Source organism: Oncorhynchus kisutch, linkage group LG13 (genome assembly GCF_002021735.2).
Source record: "Oncorhynchus kisutch isolate 150728-3 linkage group LG13, Okis_V2, whole genome shotgun sequence".
In the NCBI taxonomy this organism is placed as follows: Eukaryota; Metazoa; Chordata; class Actinopteri; order Salmoniformes; family Salmonidae; genus Oncorhynchus; species Oncorhynchus kisutch.
The window spans coordinates 15,187,610-15,210,034 of NC_034186.2; the positions used below are offsets into that span (position 1 = coordinate 15,187,610).

Genomic DNA, 22,425 nt, shown 5'->3' on the forward strand with positions numbered 1-22,425 from the left:
ACTCCTGTCAGATATCCACTTTACCTGGTTTTGATGTTTTTCTGCCCATTTGCTCCTGAAGCAGTAGACTCCAGTCCGTTTTAGCCTTTTTACCCACATAGCAAGGACGGTTAACACCTACTTCAAATGTCAGGCAAAGCCCTTGACTACATAATGACAGCCATTAGCAGAGTTATGGGAGGCTGAGTGGGGTGTGCGTGTGTCTGGATCTCGATGCCACAGAAGCTCTTTAGACAGGCTACACGCTTAATACACATGAACTCATACACACACACACACACACAGCACTGCAGAGTAACAGCATGCTCAAAAACACAGTGCTCTCCATACAGTACACACACAATGACTATCATACAAAACAGGGACGTTGCTGTGGTGAGGGCAGGACAGCCAAAGGTGCAGGTTTGGGAAGATGAAAAAGAGATGCATGGCATTTCAGCTTTCTGCAAAAAGTATCCTTGGAATGCGTTTTGTTTGTGTGTCAGAGATCCTCCATTGCTCTTCATCAAAACAAGCTCAACGACACATTTCTTTATGCCTGGGTCAACAAGATCAGCAGCTACATAGAATCAGGGAGAACCTCCTTTGAAATGGATGAAATCAATTCCAGATATTTCAGCTATTATTCAAGACTGGAATTGGGGAACCTGGGCAATGGGCCAGATGAACATAAAAACAAGACAAAGAAACATCAGACTGATCTAGATACTGATCTAAACTTTGAGAGACAGTGAGTGACAAGCAGAGACAAGACATTTATGGTAATGAAAAATGATCATGTTCTTTTTCTCAATATAAAAACAGACAAAGATGCAGTCCCTGGGGACCAAACATTATGGTGACAGACAGCTGATGATGACATAGTGGATGAGGCAGGCTTTAGGGGATACATAGTCCCGGTGTGTCCCCCCCACCCACGGCTGGGTCTGTCCCGCTCACAGCTGACTGGCCAGGGTGGAGCCGATGATGTCCTCTAACGCAGCCACCTAAGGGGACAGAGATGAGATATTTTACCCTCTGTCTGTTTGCTCAGGGAGATAAAAACAGTTAACCAGCCACCCACAGACTGAGGAAATGATGCCTTAATCTGGGCTGAAATTGTCTTTAAATGGTCTGTAATAATCAAACTGAATTTACACAGAGAACAATTTGTATGTAAGGCAAAGCACTGAGTGGTTATGATGTGACATACAGTATGTCTAACAGAACAGTGCATACCGCAAAAAGACGAGTGACTGTAAGAGCAGCGATTAAGCATTCTGATCAGAAGGTGTATTCAACAGACCCTTTCTATGCAAGGCAGTTGGCTTATATCCAAACCGGAAAGCTACCACACTCTAATCCAGGGGTCTCCAAACCTTTCTAGCACGAGAGCTTGTTTTAGAAAACGGAACACGTTGCAAACCACTCTTTTTTTATTAAGCTTGAAACAGTCACATTCTCTTCTAGACTGCGACTCATCCCCGGCTCCTTGGTATGCAAGAGATGCGTTTTCTGTAAATATACCTGGTAAAATTAGGGGTGTTGAAAATTCGTCATTGGCTTTGATACTCTGATTGGTTAGAGATGATCCAATCATTGATGACTTTGTTTTGAACAACACCCCTAATTTTGATGTCACCATAAAGACTTCAACGATGGCAGTCTCAGACTGAAGTATGTAGCGAACGATAGAGCAGCCGAAGAATTCAGTTTGAGTCGCAGGCAAACAGACAAGGGCAATATTGCTGGAAATTAATTGGCAGATGTGTTACGTTTGGCTTTTTAAACCAAGTGGCTAACCAGGGGTGGGATAATGTTAGTGTGGCTTTGATTGGATAGTAGCCGTGAGCTTTATGGTTTTGACAGTTTGCAAGGAAGAAACAAAAAAAATGCCTGTACTTTCATAATTGCTTGGCGAGCTACTCATAGGTGGGCTGCGCACTACTGGTAGCATGAGATCGACCTGTTGGAAACCCCTGCCTCACCTGTGTTCCCTCTCCTACGGTGAGGTTCTTGAGCTGGTAGACGCAGACCTGCCCGTCACTGTCCCCCACTAGGATACAGTCTGTCTCAGTAGCAAACAGCAGGGAGGTCAGCTTCACCCCGGGACTGGCCAGGCTCACTATGGTGGGGTCCAGGCTTGGGAGAGGGACAAGGGCATGGTGGAAATGCTGTCTATTGTTTATTCACAGGCCAAATGCAGAGTAAAGAGTTGAGCTTTATTATTGTAGCTTCATATTTCTGGAAATGCATTAAGAGAAGAAACTACAATATATATAAAGAGACAGTGAAATCAATTTATTAAGAGAGAGAGTAATAGAAAAGGTAAGAGACAGACAAAGAGAGACTACTCACATGCTGGCTCCCAGGTCCCAGATCTCCACACGTCCCTCGTTGACGGCCCCAAACACGGTGGCCCACTTGGGGGACCACATGACATCATAGACGGCACTCTGGGTCGAGGTGAAGCCCAGCACGGGAGTGAACAGGTCCTGCCGCCACAGCTGGATCGTCCAATCAGAGGAGCAGCTCAGGAAGACATCTGAGCAGAACGGAGACCATGTGATCCGGTACAGAGGGCCCTGAGAGCAAAGAGAGGTTAGAGCTAGGGTTAGGGTCAGAATTGAGGCTAGGGTTGAACCTGGATGTGGACATGAAGCTAGGGTTAGCGTCAGAGTTGAGGCTAGGGTTAGGGTTGAACATGACGCTAGGGTTAGGGTCAGAATTGAGGCTAGGGTTAGGGTTGAACCTGGATGTGGACATGAAGCTAGGGTTAGCGTCAGAGTTGAGGCTAGGGTTAGGGTTGAACATGACGCTAGGGTTAGGGTCAGAATTGAGGCTAGGGTTAGGGTTGAACCTGGATGTGGACATGAAGCTAGGGTTAAGGTTGAACAGGGATTTGGACATGAATCTAGGGTTAGGGTGGTGGTAGAGGCTAGTGTTAGGGTTGAACAGGGATGCAGACATGAAGCTAGGGTTAGGGAATGAATGAATGGCATTGTATTATTCAGTCCAGCAGAGAGCATCTGTACGGCCTGAAGGATCTGTTCATACTTTGTGTGCTATGTAGGTCTCCAGGAACTGTTCATTATAGGAACAGGAACACTTGTGGATGTGGCCCTCCTCTGTACCAGCAAGGTAGATGTTGGAGTCCTAAAAACACAGGAATAAGTAACTAAAACAAAGCATGTGTAACTATCCTTTATGGAAACTTCAGAACACTCTGGTCGCTCACCGTGGGATGGAAGTCAAAACAGAGCCCCGGTGCCTGCCGTGATATGAGTGCCTCGCTCTTCTTCTCTTTGTCTCCAACCTGCTTCTTGGCTTTCTCATTCCTCGTCCTCTTCAGCTTCATCAGGTCTGTGGAGGTATGGGTTCGAGCACATACAGTTGAAGTCAGAAGTTTACATATACCTTAGCCAAATACATTTAAACTCAGTTTCACAATTCCTAACATTTAATCCAAGTAAAAATTCCCTGTCTTAGGTCAGTTAGGATCATCACTTTATTTTAAGAATGTGAAATGTCAGAATAATAGTAGAGAGATATTTTTCTTTCAGCTTTAATTTCTTTCATCACATTCCCAGTGGGTCAGAAGTTTACGTACACATTGACTTTTATTGACTTTTAACATTGACTTTTAATTGTTTAACTTGGGTCAAACGTTTCGGGTAGCCTTCCACAAGCTTCCCACAATAAGTTGGGTGAATTTTGGCCCATTCCTCCTGGCAGAGCTGGTGTAACTGAGTCAGGTTTGTTGGATCCTTTTTCAGTTCTGCCGACACATTTTCTATAGGATTCAGGTCAGGGCTTTGTGATGGCCACTCCAATACCTTGACTTTGTTGTCCTTAAACCATTTTGCCACAACTTTGGAAGTATGCTTGGGGTCATTGTCCATTTGGAAGACTCATTTGCGACTAAGCTTTAACTTCCTGACTGATGTCTTGAGATGTTGCTTCAATATATCCACATAATTTTCCTTCCTCGTAATGACATCGATTTTGTGAAGTGCACCAGTCCCTCCTGCAGCAAAGCACCCCACAACATGATGTTGCCACCCCCGTGCTTCACGGTTGGGATGGTGTTCTTTGGCTTGCAATCCTCCCCCTTTTTCCTCCAAACACAACAATGGTCATTATGGCCAAACAGTTCTATTTTTGTTTCACCAAACCAGAGGACATTTCTCCAAAAAGTACAATCTTTGTCCCCGTGTACAGTTGCAAACCGTAGTCTAGCTTTTTTGTGGCGGTTTTGGAGCAGTGGCTTCTTCCTTACTGAGCAGCCTTTCAGGTTGTCGATATAAGACTCATTTTACTGTTACTTTTGTACCTGTTTCCTCCAGCATTTTCACAAGGTCCTTTGCTGTTGTTCTGGGATTGATTTGCACTTTTAATCACCAAAGTACGTTCATCTCTAGGAGACAGAGCGCATCTCTTTCCTGAGTGGTATGACGGCTGCGTGGTCCCATGGTGTTTATACTTGCGTACTATTGTTTGTACAGATGAACGTGGTACCTTCAGGCGTTTGGAAATGAATCCCAAGGATGAACCAGACTACACATTTTTTTCTGAGGTCTTTCTTGGCTGATTTGTATTGATTTTCTCTGATTTTCTCATGATGTCAAGCAAAGAGGCACTGAGCTTGAAGGTAGGCCTTGAAATACATCCACATGTCTAACTCCAATGGACTCAAATGATGTCAATTAGCCTATCAGAAGCTTCTAAAGCCATGACATCATTTTGAAATTTTCCAAGTTGTTTAAAGGCACAGTTAACTTAGTGTATGTAAACTTCTGACCCACTGGAACTGTGATGCAGTGAATAATAAGTGAAACAATCTGTCTATAAACAATTTTTGGAAAAATTGAAATGTATGCAAGTGTTGTCTGCTGTCTAGAATGTTATGGGGGGGAAATGTATGCAAGTGTTGTCTGCTGTCTAGAATGTTATGGGGGGAAATGTATGCAAGTGTTGTCTGCTGTCTAGAATGTTATGGGGGAAATGTATGCAAGTGTTGTCTGCTGTCTAGAATGTTATGGGGGGAAATGTATGCAAGTGTTGTCTGCTGTCTAGAATGTTATGGGGGGATGTCTGCAAGAGTTGTCAGCTGACTGGAAGGTTATGGGGGGATGTCTGCAAGAGTTTTCAGCTGACTGGAAGGTTATGGGGGATGTCTGCAAGAGTTGTCAGCTGACTGGAAGGTTATGGGGGGAAATGTCTGCAAGATTTGTCTGAAAAAATGTCAACAACAATATGAAGTATTTTAGAGGGTGGATATTTGGGATACTTGGAGTGGGCATACTAATAGAAAGGTTTCCCAAAACTTTCAGAGATTGAGGTAAAAACTGGACCTATGCAGTCGAGGCCTTTCCGCAGGAACCACTTGCTGATCCTGCCGTCTGCAGACACAGAGATGAGTGTCTCTCCCTTGTCCTCCCCTGAGGCACCCCTCTCATGGTCGATCCACCTTACCTGCCACACAGGGCTTGTGTGCTTGTGGGCACAGTCACTACACACACACAGACACACACACAGACACACACACAGACACACGCACACACACAGACACACACACACACACACACACACACACACACACACACACACACACACACACACACACACACACACACACACACACGTTAAGGTTCTCCTAGTTTTCCTAGGCGCAGTCACTACGCAGCTTTCCTGTAGCTCTCACAGATGTCATTTCTACCAGCTTTGTTACATGTCTGTGTGAGATCAGTAGATATCCAACGGAGATTACAAATAGTAGACAGTCTGTGACATCACAGCCCAGCTAGTCAGTCATAACAGATGTTGAGTAACGGGGAGAAATGTACAGGAGATACTGTAAAAACAGTAGATATTTGGTGTAAATGCGTCACTCTATTGAATTCACACAAATATATTGCGCTAGTATCTGAGTAACGATGGAACAGCTTGTTAAAAGGCTTGTTATGTGTTTTTGTTGGCTGGCTGGCCTTCCGTTGTTTCCTCTGCATCACGGTAACCATCTCCCTTTCAGTGTAGGTTTCCTGTTGTTTAATTCTTTAAACATAGTCCTTGACATGATCGACTGTGCAATACGTGCATTTCCAAATGAACATGGAAAAGTCTCATTTTGAAATAAGAAATCAAATGTTTTTAAATAAGACTTATCCTTGTTTCCATCATTAATGTTTCCAATATTGTTCATCACCTCAATCTTTTGTGATTATCAAAAAAGTTTATACATTACAATTGCTATTATTTTAAATTATAAACAGAACATAGACCTACTCCACTTATATAAAGGTAAAGCCTATGGGTAAAGCAGAAATGTTTGTGACTGTTGGCTATGCTTTGTAAACCATATAGTGGTCCACAATTACATACAGCCATGGGTCGATTTTTCCTTGAGAAGATGGTCGGGGAGTCAGAACATAGTTATAAATCATTTGTACATTGCAAATTGACCGCAAGAATCCCAAACAGATATGATATTTGACAAAATCATGATAACATTGGGATACGATCACATTAAAATCATGTGCAAGCTAATTTCCTGGTAATATTACAGTATTTTATCTCCAAGAACAAAAATTATAACATTTATTTTATTTTGCTCAGAAAACTTGGTGGGGAACCCTGTCACATAGCCTGTTTGTCTACCAGTATACAGTGCCACCTGGTGTCTATGAGAAATAAGACACATGTAGATTTGGTTGTCTCTCTCTCTCTTTCTCTCTGAGGAGACACAGACCCACCTGCTGTCAATGACGGGTGTCTTCTCTCTGCTCTCGACATTGTAGGTGGCTATGCTGCCATCATGCATCCCCACTGCTAGCTGGCTGGCATTGCTTGCCGAAAAGTCCAAAGTAGTCACTCCACTCTCACAGGTAAAGACCCTCTCAGGCCACTGTAGATACAAGATACAAAACTCACTAGCTTAGTCACTAGAGAACTATTCTCTAACCTGGCACTGGTACAGTAGCCTGGTTTCAGATCTGTTTGTGCTGCCTTGCCAAATGTTTGGCATGATAAAGTCCATAGGAGTATACAGCACACATAGATCTGGGACCAGGCTACATGTACAGCACAATTTCAGAAACTAATGGTATGAACTGAAATACAGAAGAAAACAGAAAGGCGAAAAGTGTCAGTTACCGTGGGGTTCTTCAGAGACCAGCAGCAGATCAGGCCTGATTTCTGGTCTTTGAAATCAAACTGTCCATACCCCACTGCAAGAAGGTCCTGGAGAAGGAAATAACATGGAGAGAGAGAGTTTATTTGTTAAAAAAATATTACACACATCAAAAGACAAATAAATAAGTGAATAAAGATAGAATCATACTGGGTTCCTCTTGTTCCAGGCCATACTGCTGACGTTGTGTCCTGAAGTCAGCTCACAGCTGAAGGACCAGAGGCGCTCCAGGGCAGGGGTCAGAGTGCTCTCCTCATCCAGGGAACTCTCCTCTCTCCTGCTCACCACCGTGGGCACAACCTTGGGCACGCTGTCAGGATCTGGCACATCCAACAAACATGGCTGTTTATAAGTAATAAGGCATTCAATATGTAACATTACTAAATACCAATTCAAGTTGATAAACATATGATCCGAACCTGATGAAGACCTAAGGGTTTAAACGTTGCAGCTAATAAACCACATGGGGACATAGATTACAGTGTACTGTTTGCCTGCAAACGTCACCAAAAAAAACACTACCCGCTGGGCAAAAACTGGTTGAATCAACATTGTTTCCATATAATAAATATATATATATATGTAATGACGTTGAATCAAAGTGGAAAACTGATTGGATTTGCATAAAGTCCTCAACTTAACCTAAATTCAAATGTCATGGTGTTGATTTCACGTTGAATTCACGTTAGTTGACAACTCAACCAAATGTAAATCAAAAAAGTCTGTGCCCAATGGGTAGAGACGCATGCATCAGTAACAACCATACCTTCCAATGTGGGGAGCTGTCTGTATGCAGCCAGCTTCGGCTGGTAGATGTTCTCCAGAATGATCCTTTCCATCACGAACAGATCCTGCTGGAACTTCTCTGACTGCAGAACTAGTTCCGGGTCCGGTTCATCTTCAGACGGAACCACGAAAGGCTCCATCTCGATCCGCGAGCTAGAGGCACTCGCTGGAAAAGAAAGATGCCTGTTAATATCACACATCATCATGAAATAAACTGTAAATAAATAAGAAATTATACAACTGCTGCAGGATCATAACCATAACCTTTGTCCTCTAATATGGTTCTATTCTATTAATGAGTGTTACTGTACCTATGCTAGTGGTGCTGATGACAGACATGGTTCTCTCGGGGGCTCTGGTGGGGTCCAGTCTGTGATTGGAGACAATCTCAGGGACGCTGGCCTTGTCTGTGTCTGGAGACAAGGCAGCCTCCCCCAGCCCTGCGCTGCGGAATGAGTCATACATATCCCAGGTGGTGGCTGTGGTGGCTATAAAGAGGGCAAAGGAGACCATTGCTATTTGTAACAACAGGCATAGAGGCCAAAGGCCCACTGGTTGAATCAATGTTGTTTTCATGTCATTTCAATGAAATTACGTTGAACCAACATGGAATTGAAGTTGAATTGACATCAGTGCACAGTGGAGGGGTGCTAAACAAACAAAAGACGAAGAAGTGAAGAACTGAAGAAGCTGTGCTTGGGTGATAGCCATTGTGTGAGAGGTCAGATAAGAACAACGGACATCCTAACCTGCATCCACCATGGTGATGGCCTCACTCTGGACATCCTTGGTCTTGGGCGCTCCGTTGAACGTCTGCATGGAACGCTCCACGTACTTATCATTCCCCATTCTGTTCTTACACAGCTCCATGTACAGATTGTTTCTCTCTCTTCCGACAGAGGGTGATTGACAGAACACAAGTTGCATTCAAATTTATATAAACTACATAGCTAGCAAGGAACTGCATTATGAGGTACTGAGGCTTGAGCCTGGAATCTACATCATTTGGATCTACATATGACCTATTTCATTCTGAATCTGGAAAATGTGATCGCTTACTTGACAGATTCAGCTTCCTCAGAGTCCACAGACACAGAGACGGCTGGCATGTGCAGTAGCCAGAGGGTCTCTGACTCGATGAGGTACCGATCCACCACGTCGTCCAACATCTCCTCCTTTATCAACTCTTTCACCTCTTCCCTCCTCACCTGGACATCTGACAGGACAGAAATATACATCAACAACATAAATAAAAGCATCGAGGTTATAAAAATTGTACATTTTGGGGTAACTTTGCATCCCGGTATTCTCAGATTACATATACTTGCAATCAAGTTGCAATACAACTGCTGTCAGAATAAACAATAAATGTTTTGTTATCATAGTGATATAGCTGCCATGGCAGCAGCATACTCCTGTAACATCATCAGTAAATGAAAGGAGAGTGAAATGATTGTCAACCTGAGAGACTGATGGAGATGTCCCTTTTGGAGGATGGGTCCTCAATCTCTTCATTCATCGACTCCATCGTGGACTGGCTCCCTCTGGACACTGTGCTGCTTCCAAACACTGACCTGACATACGACAGGCAGCACTACTCTGTCATAATCACCAGTCATATTACTTAAAAATGTTTACAAGAGAACTAGAGTGTGAGATTAGGGTACTCAAAGCAGTACATAGTTCAATTACCATAAAGTTATGCACATTGTCTTCTAAATAATGTTGCTTTTAAAAAGTGAATATTCTGAGAGTGTGTTACCTGGTAAAGGGCCCAGCGAAGCTAGCGTTGGTTGTTGTCTGGTATGCCGTAGAGTAGAAGTCTGACATGGTGCCACCAGAGGTGTCACTGGCAAAGATCTTACTGTGTTTCGACATCACTGCTGCAGGGTCCGGCTGGTAGAGAGGCTGTGGGGTGACGTCCTTGCCATTTTCATCAAAGACCTGTGGGAGGGATGTAACTTTTTAACTGACGCACAGTAATTGTTATCGCAAGGTCAAATCAAATCAAAATGTATTGGTCGCGTACACAGATTTGTAGGTGCAGTGAAACGCTTGTGTTTAGACTAGCTCCAACAGTGCAGTACCTAGCAATACCTAGCAATAAAAAATATATATACACACATAATCCAGAAGAAAGTGGGTGAAACAGTATGTAAACATAAAGTGACCAGTGTTCAATGACTCTATGTACATAGGGCAGTAGTCTCTAAGGTGCAGGGAGAGAACCGGGTGGTAGCTGGCTAGAACAGTGTCTAAGGTTCAGGGCAGGGTACTGGGTGGAGGCCGGCTAGGGATAACTGCAAACCAGTATGGCCTGAAGATAGAAGCTGTTTAGCAGTCTCTCGGTCCCAGCTATGATTTGAGAACAAGGCTACCTAAATTATATCAGCATATTGATTGCACGACACACAGGGCTAATACTCCCGACAACTGCTACTCTAACTCCCGCAATGCATACAAAGCCCTCCCCCCGGCAAATCCGACTGTCTTATAGGCAGAAAATAAAACCGGATGTACCTGTGACGAGAACAATTCATTGCTGGTCTGACCAATCGGAAGCCACGCTTCAAGATTGTTTTGATCACGCGGACTGGAACATGTTCCCGGTCAGCCTCAGAGAACAACATTGCATTGGAGATGTTGTACCCACTGTGACTATTAAAACCCACCCTAACCAGAAACCGTGGACGGATGGCGGCATTCGCACAAAACTGAAAGCGCGATCCACCGCATTTAACCATGGAAAGAAGTCTGGAAATATGGCTGAATATAAACAGCATAGTTATTCCCTCCGCAAGGCAATCAAACAAGCGAAATGCCGATAGAGGGACAAGGTGGAGTCGCAATTCAATGGCTCAGACACGAGACGTATGTGGCAGGGTCTACAGGAAATCACGGACTACAAAAACAAAAGCAGCCACGTCACGGACACCTACGTCACGCTTCCAGACAAACTAAACACCTTCTTTGCCTGCTTTGAGGATAATACAGTGCCACCGTCGCTGCTCGCTAACAAAGACTGCAAACCCCCCCCCTCTCCTTCTCCATGGCTGACGTGAGTAAAACATTTAAACATGTTAACCCTCGCAAGGCTGCTGGCCCAGATGCATCCCTAGTCTGTTGTTCCCACATGCTACACGATGGCTACCTACCATTGTTCCTGTACCCAAGAAGGCAAAGATAACGGAACTAAATGACTACCAGTACAGGGACAGTCATTTAGCACTCACTTTTGTTATCATGAATTGCTTTGAGAGACTAGTCTAGTTTGCCCCAACAGGTTCACAGATGACGCAATTGCCATCACACTGCACACTGCCTTATCCCATCTGGACAAAAATAATACCTATGTAAGAATGCTGTTCATTGACTACAGCTCAGCATTCAACACCATAGTACCCTCCAAGCTCATCATCAAGCTGGAGGCCCTGGGTCTCAACTCCGCCCTGTGCAACTGGGTCCTGGACTTTCTGATGGGCCGCCCCCAGGTGGTGAAGGTAGGAAACAACATCTCCACTTCGCTGACCCTCAACACTGGGGCCCCACAAGGGTGTGTGCTCAGCCCTTTCCTGTACTCCCTGTTCACCCACGACAGCGTGGCCATGCACGCCTCCAACTCAATCATCAAGTTTGCGGACGACACAACAGTAGTGGGCTTGATCACCAACAACGACGAGACAGCCTACAGGGAGGAGTTGAGGGCACTCGGAGTGTGGCGTCAGGAAAACAACCTCTCACTCAACGTCAACAAAACAAAGGAGATGATCGTGGACTTCAGGAAACAACAGAGGAAGTACCCTCCTATCCACATCGACGGGACAACAGTGGTGAAGGTGGAAATTTTAAGTTCCTGGGCGTACACATCACAGACAAACTGAAATGGTCCACCCACACAGACAGTGTGGTGAAGAAGGCGCAACAGCGACTCTTCAACCTCAGGAGGCTGAAGAAATTTGGCTTGTCACCTAGAACTCTGACAAACGTTTACAGATGCACAATCGAGAGCATACTGTCGGCCTGTATCACAGCCTGGTATGGCAACTGCACCGCCCTCAACCGCAAGGCTCTCCAGAGGGTGGTGCGGTCTGCACAACGCATCACCGGGGGCAAACTACCTGCCCTCCACGACACCTACAGCACCCGATGTCACAGGAAGGTCAAAAAGATCATCAACATCCACCCGGGCCATTGCCTGTTCACACCGCTATCATCCAGAAGGGGATGTCATTACAGGTGCATCAAAGCTGGGACCGAGAGATTGAAAAACAGCTTCTATGTCTAGGCCATCAGACTGTTAAACAGCAATCACTAACTCAGAGGCTGCTGCCTACATTGAGACCCAATCACTGGACACTTCAATAAATGGATCACTAGTCACTTTAAACAATGCCACTTTAAATAATGCCACTTTAATAATGTTTACATATCTAACATTACTCATATCACATGTATATACTCTATTTTATACCATCTATTGCACCTCGCCTATGCCGCTCGGCCATCGCTCATCCATATACTTATATGTACATATTCTCATTCACCCCTTTAGATTGTGTGTATTAGGAGGTTGTTGGGGAATTGTTCGATTTCTTGTTATTACTTGATTACTAGATATTGCTGCACTGTCGGAACTAGAAGCACAAGAATTTCGCTCCACGATCAGCTCCTTAGTTTTATTGACATTGAGGGAGAGGTAGGCGGTCTCATCATTGTTGGTAATCAGGCCTACCACTGTTGTGTCATCAACAAACTTGACAATTGAGTTGGAGACATGCACAGCAACGCAGTCATGGGTGAACAGGGAGTAGAGGAAGCTAGCCTGCAATGTATCAAAGAAGACGTGTCAATAAAGGGCTGTACCTGAACTGTGTGTTTTGGTGTTTGAACAGAGCTTTTATCCAATATTTTACTGTCAGCAGCCAAACTGAAACTTTTCCGGCTCACTGAGGCATTGATACTCCGAGCATATGTTGAGCTGTGGTTGACCCGGAGTACGCCTGATGTTGAGACATTCATTACCCGGGAAGATCTGAAAGACAGTAAAAGCATCTAACATCAAGTTAGACCCCATCTACTAGCTTAAATTGTAAAAAAATGAATAAAGAAATGAGATCACACTGATTTATTACACAGTAACATGTGATTTAATAGGGCAAAGGATATGGTGAAATGACAGGGTGTTAAATGCCTTGGAGAGCATAGCCTAGGAGTAAAGTGCTGATAACAGTCTACATACAGTAGCTAGCAAGCATCACCTGCCATTGCCATTAGTATGTTAGCTTACTAGTTAGCGTTTAGGGTAACTAGCTAGCTAGCAACTTACGGTGTAACTTTCAGAGTGGGTTTCTTCGGTTTTGCTCTGGTGGTGGACATTTTTGGTGGTCTTATGTCGTCGTTAGTACAAAGGCAATAGTGGTGTTTACTAATCGGTTTTTGACTTCGTTATATATTCGAGGCAGCAGGAAAGCTAGCTAACTAACTTCACGCTTCACAGTTTATTGTTTCATATTACTATAGCAACATACTCCTCCCATAAAACGGATAAGATTATGATTGGTCAGGAAAATTTACGAACGACCCCAGTTAGTGTATAGATCCACGTTTTTGGGACTCTGTTGTCTGCTTTTTTGGACAGTGCTTGTCCATAACATAAATGCATCCGTTTTGAAAATATAATTTTGGATTTTTTTACATTTAATTAAGACGTTTTAGCTAGCTACTCCAGCACGGTAGGTGGCAGTACACGGGTTATAGTTCTCCATGGGGGACGACATCCCTGTCGAAGAAGAGTACGCACGGCTAGCTAGCTTAGCTAACGTTCTTTAGCTAATAAACTTCGCATGAATCAAGTACCAGCTCATCATTACTCTCGTTCGGTTTCATACACAAGGTGAGTTGCTCTCGTGCTTGCTTCCGAATTGTATTTCAGAGCAAACTAGCTACCTAACTTGTTTGCTAACATCTGCTTAGCTAGTTATGCCTGCCTGGCTAGCCACATCTGAAAGGTTGAATGCATCTAGCTAGCAACCTGGTACTTTCAATGGTTACAAATAGTTTACATTTGGATAATGTAATCGTTTTATGGTTTATTGCATTGCATAACAAAATAAGTGTCAATGTTTGTTTACTTAGCTAGCTTTAAAACTTTTCTTGCTGACCTTGGGGTTATATCCTCAATCAATTTTTATACCATACAAAAATATAACCGCAACGATTTTATTGAGTTACAGTTCATATATGGAAATCAGTCAATTGACAAATTTAATTAGACCCTAAATCCATGGATTTCACATGACTGGACAGGGGAGCAGCCATGAGTGGGCCTGGGCCCACCCACTGGGGAGCCAGGCCCAGCCAAACATAATTATTTTTTTCCCCACAAAAAGGGCTTTATTACAGACATGAATACTCCTCAGTTTCATCAGCTGTTCGGGTAGCTGGTTGCATGTGGCCTGAAGTTGTGACTGGTTGGTCGTACTGCCAAATTCTCTATGATGTTGGAGGTGGCTATGGTAGAGAAATTAACATTCGATTCTCTGGCAACAGCTTTGGTGGACATTCCTGCAGTTAGCATGCCAATTGCATGCTCCCTCAACTTGACACATCTGTGGCATTCTGTTGTGTAACAAAACTACACATTTGTGGCCTTTTATTGTCTCCAGCACAAGGTGCTGTGTAATGATAATGCTGTTTAATCAGGTTCTTGATATGCCACACCTGTCAGGTGGATGGATTATCTTGGCAAAAGTGAAACAAATTTGTGCACAATATTGGAGAAATAAGCTTTCTGTGCATATGGAACATTTCTGGGATCTTTTATTTCAGCTCATGAAACATGGAACCAACACTTTACAAGTTGCGTTTTATATTTTTGTTCAGTGTATATATAAAACAAGTGATTTTTCTCATATTTCTAGGATATTGACACCAGTCTACTACAATGGAAGTCCTAATGCATCACCTTCAGCAGAGAATCTTACCCCACCTGCCCAGAGCCTTCACCACTCCTTGTAAGAGCCATTCAAGCTGTGCTGCTGGACATTCCCCAAATCCAACCCCCATTGGCTCCATCTCCCGACCTAGCACACACCTTCCCCTAGTATCCCGCCTCTTCCAGCCCTCCAACCTGCGTGATGTGGGGCAGGAGAGTCGTGCTCAGGGGGAGATGACCTGCAAGAGCCAGAGACTGATGCAGCAGGCAGGTCTTATCCACCCTTCCAACCCTGGCTGCTACTACTACCTACCAGCCACAGTGCGCTCCATGGAGAAGCTGGTGAGGCTGATCGACCAGGAGATGCAGAGGATCGGTGGGCAGAAGCTGGACATGCCCAGCCTGTGCTCTGCGGAGCTGTGGAGACGCAGCGAGCGCTGGGACCTGATGGGAAAAGAGCTGTTCCGCCTGAGGGACCGCCACGGAGCTGAGTACTGCCTGGGCCCCACCCATGAGGAGGCAGTGACAGAGCTGCTGGCCTCCCAGGGAACCCTGTCCTACAGACAGCTACCTCTAATGCTTTACCAGGTAAAGGCTACAGTATTGCACCAGATTAAACCTTATTCATTCGTTTATTCAGAGTGGGGCTTCTTTCTTCGTATCGTACACTTGGGTTTATATTATAATGGTATTAAACTGATGTATGTTTCATTTGTCTATGCAGATGACCCGCAAGTTCCGTGACGAGCCAAAGCCTCGGTTCGGGCTGCTACGGGGGCGGGAGTTCTACATGAAGGACATGTACACATTTGATGTGAGTGAAGAGGCTGCCTACCACACGTATGAGTCTGTATGTCAGGCTTACAACCGTCTCTTCTCCCGGCTGGGCCTGCGCATTGTTCAGGTCCAGGCAGACACAGGGAAAATCGGAGGTAAACTCTCCCACGAGTTCCAGCTCCCAGCAGACATCGGAGAGGACAGACTACTGGTCTGTGGGAGCTGCTCCTTCTCTGCCAATGTGGAGACCATGGAACCAGGCCGGACTGACTGCCCACAGTGCCAGGCAGGCACACTGGTGGAGTCCAAGGGCATAGAGGTGGGTCATACATTCTACCTTGGCACCAAATACTCCCACATATTCAATGCCACCTTCAATAACACCCAGAACAAGCCTGCTGTCACTGAGATGGGCTGCTTCGGGCTGGGGGTGACCCGGATCCTTGCTGCCGCCATAGAGGTGATGTCCACAGAGGAGGCTATCCGCTGGCCTGGGCTACTTGCCCCTTACCAGGTCTGTGTTCTGCCCCCTAAAAGGGGCAGTAAGGTGGATGAGGTGGCTGGTTTAGCTGAGGAGGTGGCTCTTTCTCTGGGGGAGGCTCTGCCCAGCCTAAGAGGTGAGGTGGTTCTGGATGACCGCACACAGATGACCATTGGTAAGAGGCTGAAGGATGCCAGTCAGCTTGGATATCCCTACGTGGTGGCATTGGGGCAGAAGGCTACAGAGGAGATACCCAGGTTTGAGGTGATCTGTCAGCAGACTGGTGAGACTATGTTCCTCAGTAGGGATGGACTGGTAGACCTACTCAAACGAGTGGAGACAGTCTGAGTTGGACTGATCTTGACCTGGAACTGGACTAAACTATTGAACTCTATTGCTCCTCTGAAATGGCATGCTTGTGGTTGGGTGGGATGATACATGGTAAAGAGGCTATTGCTCAACAGCCCTATACCTACTAAGGCCAATCTAAGTCTGATGCAAACTGAGCTGGAATTAAAGCTATTATTACACTGTTATGGACATGTATGTGTGGGGTAGGGTGGAAGTAGCCCTTGATCATGACTCTCAGTTCCATTACATTACACATACAGTTGTCGGAACTTTACATACACCTTAGCCAAATACATTTAAACTCAGTTTTTCACAATTCCTGACATTTAATCCTAGTGAAAATTCCCTTTCTTAGGACAGTTAGGATCACCACTTTATTTTAAGAATGTGAAATGTCAGAATAATAGTAGAGTGATATTTCAGCTTTTTTCTTTCATCACATTCCCAGTGAGTCAGAAGTTCACTCAATTAGTATTTGGTATCATTGCCTTTTAAATTGTTTAACTTGGGTCAAATGTTTTGGGTAGCCTTCCAGAAGCTTCCCACAATAAGTTGGTTGAATTTTTGGCCCATTCCTCCTGACAAAGCTGGTGTAACTGAGTCAGGTTTGTAGGCCTCCTTGCTCGCACACGCTTTTTCACTTCTGCCCACAAATGTTCTATAGGATTCAGGTCAGGGCTTTGTGATGGCCACTCCAAAACCTTGACTTTGTTGTCCTTAAGCCATTTTGCCACAACTTTGGAAGTATGCTTGGGGTCATTGTCCATTTGGAAGACCCATTTGCAACCAAGCGTTAACTTCCTGACTGATGTCTTGAGATGTTGCTTCAATATATCCACATAATTCTCCTCCCTCATGATGCTATCTATTTTGTGAAGTGCACCAGTCTCTCCTGCAGCAAAGCACCCCCCACAGCATGATGCTGCCACCTCTGTGCTTCATGGTTGGGATGGTGTTTGTTTTTTTCACATCAAAATACATTCATCTCTAGGAGACAGAACACGTCTCCTTCCTGAGAGGTATGACGGCTGTGTGGTTCCATAGTGTTTATACTTGCATACTATTGTTTGTACAGATGAACGTGGTACCTTCAGGCGTTTGGAAATTGCTCCCAAGGATGAACCGAGACTTGTGGAGGTCTACAATTTTTTTCCTAAGGTCTTGGCTGATGTCTTCTGTTTTTCCCATGTCAATTGGCCTATCAGAAGCTTCTAAAGCCATGACATAATTTTCTGGAATTTTCCAAGCTGTTGAAAGGCACAGTCAACTTGTATGTAAACTTCTGACCCACTGAAATTGTGATACGGTGAAATAATCTGTCTGTAAAAAATTGTTGGAAAAATTACTTGTCATGCACAAAGTAGATGTCCTAACCGACTTGCCGAAACTATAATTTGTTAACAAGACATTTGTTGAGTGGTTGAAAAAATAGATTTAATAACTCCAACCTATGTAAACTTCCGACTTCAACTGTAAGTCAATTGGAAGAAGGCGTCTTCTGTACGAGGAAGTTTTGTTAAGAGCCGCGAAGCTCGGTCTGAACATTAACACGGATCGCTTGCGGTAGGGTTATGGAAGCATACGGACCTTCGCTTTCATATCAGCAAGGAAAAAATAAATACATTAATAAAGGTTCAATTGATGCACAGCTTTTATAGGGTTAGGGTTCCCGCATGGTCATATTTCCATGTATTTCCATGGAAGATGGACGCCACAAACGTGTTGTCACTTAAACATACTGTCAACTGCAACTGTTAAAACCGGTTAAGACAGTGTACAGTAAGTGTGTATTTTGCATTTGTGAAATAATTTTTGATGTGATATGAAAGTAGAGGGATTTAGGTTTCTAGAACCGTACCGCAATTGAGAATCGATTCACATTTAGATGGAGTATTTGGCTGTTTAGGCTTCCAGAGCCAATTCACCCTTTAAATAGAACATTTAAATCCGTGGACTAAGAAGTCCTTTAGTCCAATATTGGGCCGGTGGAAGAGGATCAATAATTATTCTCAAATTACTTTGTTTCATTAGTCATTTGTGATGTCTGTCATTAAACATATTTTTTCATCCGGACTCGGTCAGATACAGAAACACGAGTCATAGACACACATTGCAGCGGAACAATTGAATCAAAGCTCTAACTGTTCCCCCTACGGAAGCGTTTTGATATTGCACCGCAACGTTCACGTGTAAACAGCTTGTAAGATTTTGTTCTACATACTTTATGTAGACATATTTATTTTCGTACGTGTCGCTTCAGTAGTTAATACTAAGAAACCGTAATTCGGCAACTAGTTTAATCTTCAAATACATCCACCTTATTTGGAGTGAATATGGCTTCACTCTCACAACAGGGCGATGATAGCGACGATGGCATGGACGACTTTATGGATAAATTCAAGAAAGAGAAATATAGCAACGCCTTTTCCGAGAAGAACTGGGAAGAGGTAGTAAAGACATGTAACTAGCTACATCTCTACAAACACGACTGATATAGCACTGACAGTTTTCAGTCCTTGGAGTGATGGCTAGCTAACGTTGGCTAGCTAACCAGTCATATCTAGCCATCTATGGATGGGCGCTAACGACACATGTTAGCTAGCTAGAATACTATTAAAGATTTGTTTAAATGGCTAAATCATTTTGATATAAAACAGTTTTCTTTACATTTTGTCATACTGCCAGTCTCATTGATTGGCTAGCTAGGAAGTTATGGTAGTTACTGGCGAAGAGTCGTGCACACAGTTATGCCCATGGTTTCCAGAGGCCACAGGCTTTACTACCTCTCTCATTCATTGCACTGCCCTGCAGGAGTTCGATAAGGTGCCTATGTTCATGAAGACGGCGCCTGATGAGATTGACCCCATGAAACACCCGGAGCTGGCTGCTATTCAGTCCATCATCCACGATGATGACAGACCACTAGAGGGTATGGTAGCCATTGCTGTACTTTTTTTCAACTCCTGAGGAATGAATTGGCGGTCCCAACCAAACCCAGAGTCAATGGTTGTTTCCTTATTTCTACTTAGAGCAAGCCGAGAGCCTGAAAGATGAGGGGAACGACTACTTCAAAGAGAAGAACTACAAGAAAGCTATAGTGTCCTACACAGCTGGACTGAAGAAGAACTGCAGTGACTCTAATGTCAATGCCATCCTGCTCACTAACCGAGCGGCAGCGCACTTCCACCTGGGTACAGACCTGTTCTTAGAACCTACCCATCTGTAGATCTCATATTGGTCTGGGATGTTTGTTGCAGCCACTCTCTTCTTGCCTTGCAGGTAACATGCGCTCTGCACTGAATGATTCTGTCGCTGCAAAGAAGTTTAAACCAGACCACCTCAAAGCATTAATTAGAGGTTTGTCCATATAATAAACATCACATTTGACTATTCTACTGGAAGACACATCTAGACACTGAACATTTGCTATGAGACAAATGCTGTATGCATGACTCTTCTCTCTCATTCTCCTGCTGTGTGACTGTCTGTGCAGGTGCCTCGTGTTGTATGGAGCTGAAAAAATATACAGATGCCCTGCTGTGGTGTGAGGAGGGGCTCAAGCTGCAGCCCACAGACAAGAAGCTACTGGAGCTGAGAGCTACAGCAGATAAACACAAGGTATATTACAGGCCTTAATATGGTCTTGACTCCTTTCTGTTGTGGAGTCCAGTCCATATTTTTGATGAACCTATGCTGAAATGGTTGTATTTGTGGTTAAGAGAGCAGCAGAGAGAGATGCCAGGAAGGAGAAGGTTAAAGAAAAGAAGGAGCTCAGCGAGAGAGAGGCTCTGCTGGTTGCTATAAAGGTGAGCAAGATCATAGTCACACAAGACGCGCATCCGACCACATGATTCCTTCATAAGGAGGGTTAACAAGGGAACTGCCGCATGGCAATACATAGTTTTTATGACACACATGCTTTACAGGGGCGTGGCATCAAGTTACTGAAGCCTAAACAGCGTCCTAAGCGCAGCTCTGACAGTGACGATGATAATAGAGGCCCCTCTAGAGACATGGCAGGCCTGGACCTGGACGGTCTGTGTTCTGTGGAGGCCACAGGGGCCACGGTGTTCCTGGATGATCAGGGTGTCATGCATTGGCCAGTCCTATTCCTCTACCCCGAACACCAACAAACAGACTTCATCTCAGCCTTCAGTGAATCCTCCAGGTATGATTATCTCTCCTCTCTCTCAACAGAATGTGGGGTTGGAAGGGTCTACATAAAATTAGTGTTGGTTTATAGATCCGAGAAATCATCCAACCCAATACTCTACAAGATGTCTAAAGTAAAACCAACATTACATTGCTGATGACCAATAACACTCAAAATAATACAGATTTTATAAACTGGGTGGTTCGAGCCCTGAATACTGATTGGCTGACAGCTGTGGTATATCAGACCGTATACCACGGGTATGTTAAAACATACATTTTTACTGCTTTAATTACATTGGTAACCCCTTTTTATAATAGCATTAAGGCTCCTCAGGTGTTTTTGGGGTATGGCCAATATACCACGACTAAGAACTGTGTCCAGGCACTCTGCGATGAATCTTGCCTAAGAACAGCCCTTAGCTGTTGTATATTGGGCATATACTACGCCTCCTCGTGCCTTATTGCTTAAACACAACATTGGCTTTTTTAGCTTTCTTGATCACCTGACTCTCATGTTTGGAGAGGAACTCCCACCTTGGGACACTAACCGGAAGTACTCTCCCCAAAACCTCCAGGTCAGTAGTTTTTACTTTGCTTTATTGGTTTCATTGAACAGTTTTGGGGTTATACACTCTATCTCTGAAATTGTGTTTTCCTTAGTTGGTTCTATTTTGCCATTCTGACTCCTTAGCTGTTCTTTGAAGACCACGAGAAAGAGTCCTTATATCAAGTCAATCCAGAGACTCCTCTCATTAAAATCCTTCAGCATAAAAGGTACGGAATGTATTTTTTTCTCACTTCTATACTGTGATTTGCTAATTGCTTCCTCATGGCTGATCTTTCCTGCTTTCTTTGACAGGTGTTTTGTAAAAGCAGGAAGTCCCAGCTTTGTCATTCTGGTAAATGGGTCGCCGTTTTGCGAGAAGTTCTTATCAGAAAGGAAAACCTTTCGACTGTAATGACACCTCATTAATCAACCTAGACCTGTCAATCTCAGACTACTGGTATGAACTCTTTCCCACCAATCGGAAAGGACTGCACTCCTCTCCACTCCCTGCCCAAAGTATATGTAAAAGTGTAGATGTTGCTATTTAAGAGCAGAGATTAATGTTATGTTTGGGAGCCTTTACATTGTTCCAGGTATCTCCAACATACTATGTGATTGGCAAGATTGCAGTGTTCATTACTGTATCTATAGATCAAATTCTACATCCGTGTCAACCTGGGAACCTGTCATAAAATCTGTTAGAATTAAGTCACCATGTCACTTACTAAAAGGCCTTACAACAAAGTATTGGAATTTGTTTGTGTCATTTCCTTTTCACTGTCAACAACATAACATGCTATGATTGTGAAAGCCAAGCCAACCCATATGTTACACATGTAGTTGACAAGACTCAATCTGACTAAACCAGCTTTTCTTGCCATGTAAGAACATTTTCCAGCTGCTTGTGTGTTACAGTGCACCGTAGTACCCAAGCAGCATTATGCAGTCAGCTGGCTGGCTTTATGAAAATACTCTTTATTTTCGGGTCTGTAGAAAATACCTGGGACAGGTTAAACCAATAAGCTTTAGAACAGTGTTTCCCAAACTCGGTCCTCGGGACCCCAAAGGGTGCACGTTTTTTCCCCAGTTTTTTTGCACTACTCAGCGTATTCAAATAATCAACTAATCATCAAACGTACATTATTTGTATCCCCTGTGTAGTGCTAGGGCAAAAAACAAAATGTGCACAGAGTTTGGGAAACAACTTTAGAATTATCACCATTGTT

The 22,425-nt window shown here is 44.1% G+C and overlaps 2 protein-coding genes across 6 annotated transcripts; one reads left to right on the forward strand and one right to left on the reverse strand.

The window, feature by feature from the left end:
• Positions 1–735: 735 nt before the first annotated feature.
• Positions 736–13,467, reverse strand: dnai4 (dynein axonemal intermediate chain 4). The gene is made up of 17 exons (XM_020499506.2): positions 13,281–13,467; positions 12,818–12,986; positions 9,717–9,898; positions 9,416–9,528; positions 9,014–9,170; positions 8,704–8,843; positions 8,266–8,442; positions 7,935–8,120; positions 7,319–7,488; positions 7,132–7,218; positions 6,732–6,883; positions 5,334–5,491; positions 3,218–3,342; positions 3,037–3,135; positions 2,338–2,564; positions 1,968–2,121; positions 736–986 (listed from the first exon to the last, which is right to left on the reverse strand). The coding sequence occupies exons 1-17, from the start codon at positions 13,328–13,330 to the stop codon at positions 936–938; spliced, it is 2,397 nt and encodes a 798-aa protein (XP_020355095.2). The 5' UTR covers positions 13,331–13,467; the 3' UTR covers positions 736–935.
• A 213-nt stretch (positions 13,468–13,680) lies between these two features.
• Positions 13,681–21,946, forward strand: LOC109902839 (tetratricopeptide repeat protein 4). Of its 5 annotated transcripts, XM_031785667.1 has the most exons (13): positions 13,681–13,847; positions 14,875–15,476; positions 15,613–15,702; positions 15,793–15,984; positions 19,309–19,426; positions 19,527–19,688; positions 19,777–19,854; positions 19,991–20,115; positions 20,217–20,303; positions 20,424–20,665; positions 21,143–21,227; positions 21,344–21,426; positions 21,512–21,936. In XM_031785667.1, the coding sequence occupies exons 2-13, from the start codon at positions 14,898–14,900 to the stop codon at positions 21,609–21,611; spliced, it is 1,941 nt and encodes a 646-aa protein (XP_031641527.1). In that variant the 5' UTR covers positions 13,681–13,847; positions 14,875–14,897; the 3' UTR covers positions 21,612–21,936. The 5 variants fall into 5 exon arrangements, with proteins under 5 accessions (XP_031641527.1, XP_031641526.1, XP_031641528.1 ...); XM_031785666.1 differs by having other exon boundaries at positions 13,693–13,847; positions 15,613–15,984; positions 21,512–21,946; XM_031785668.1 differs by lacking the exon at positions 15,793–15,984 and having other exon boundaries at positions 13,695–13,847.
• The last annotated feature ends 479 nt before the right edge of the window (positions 21,947–22,425 follow it).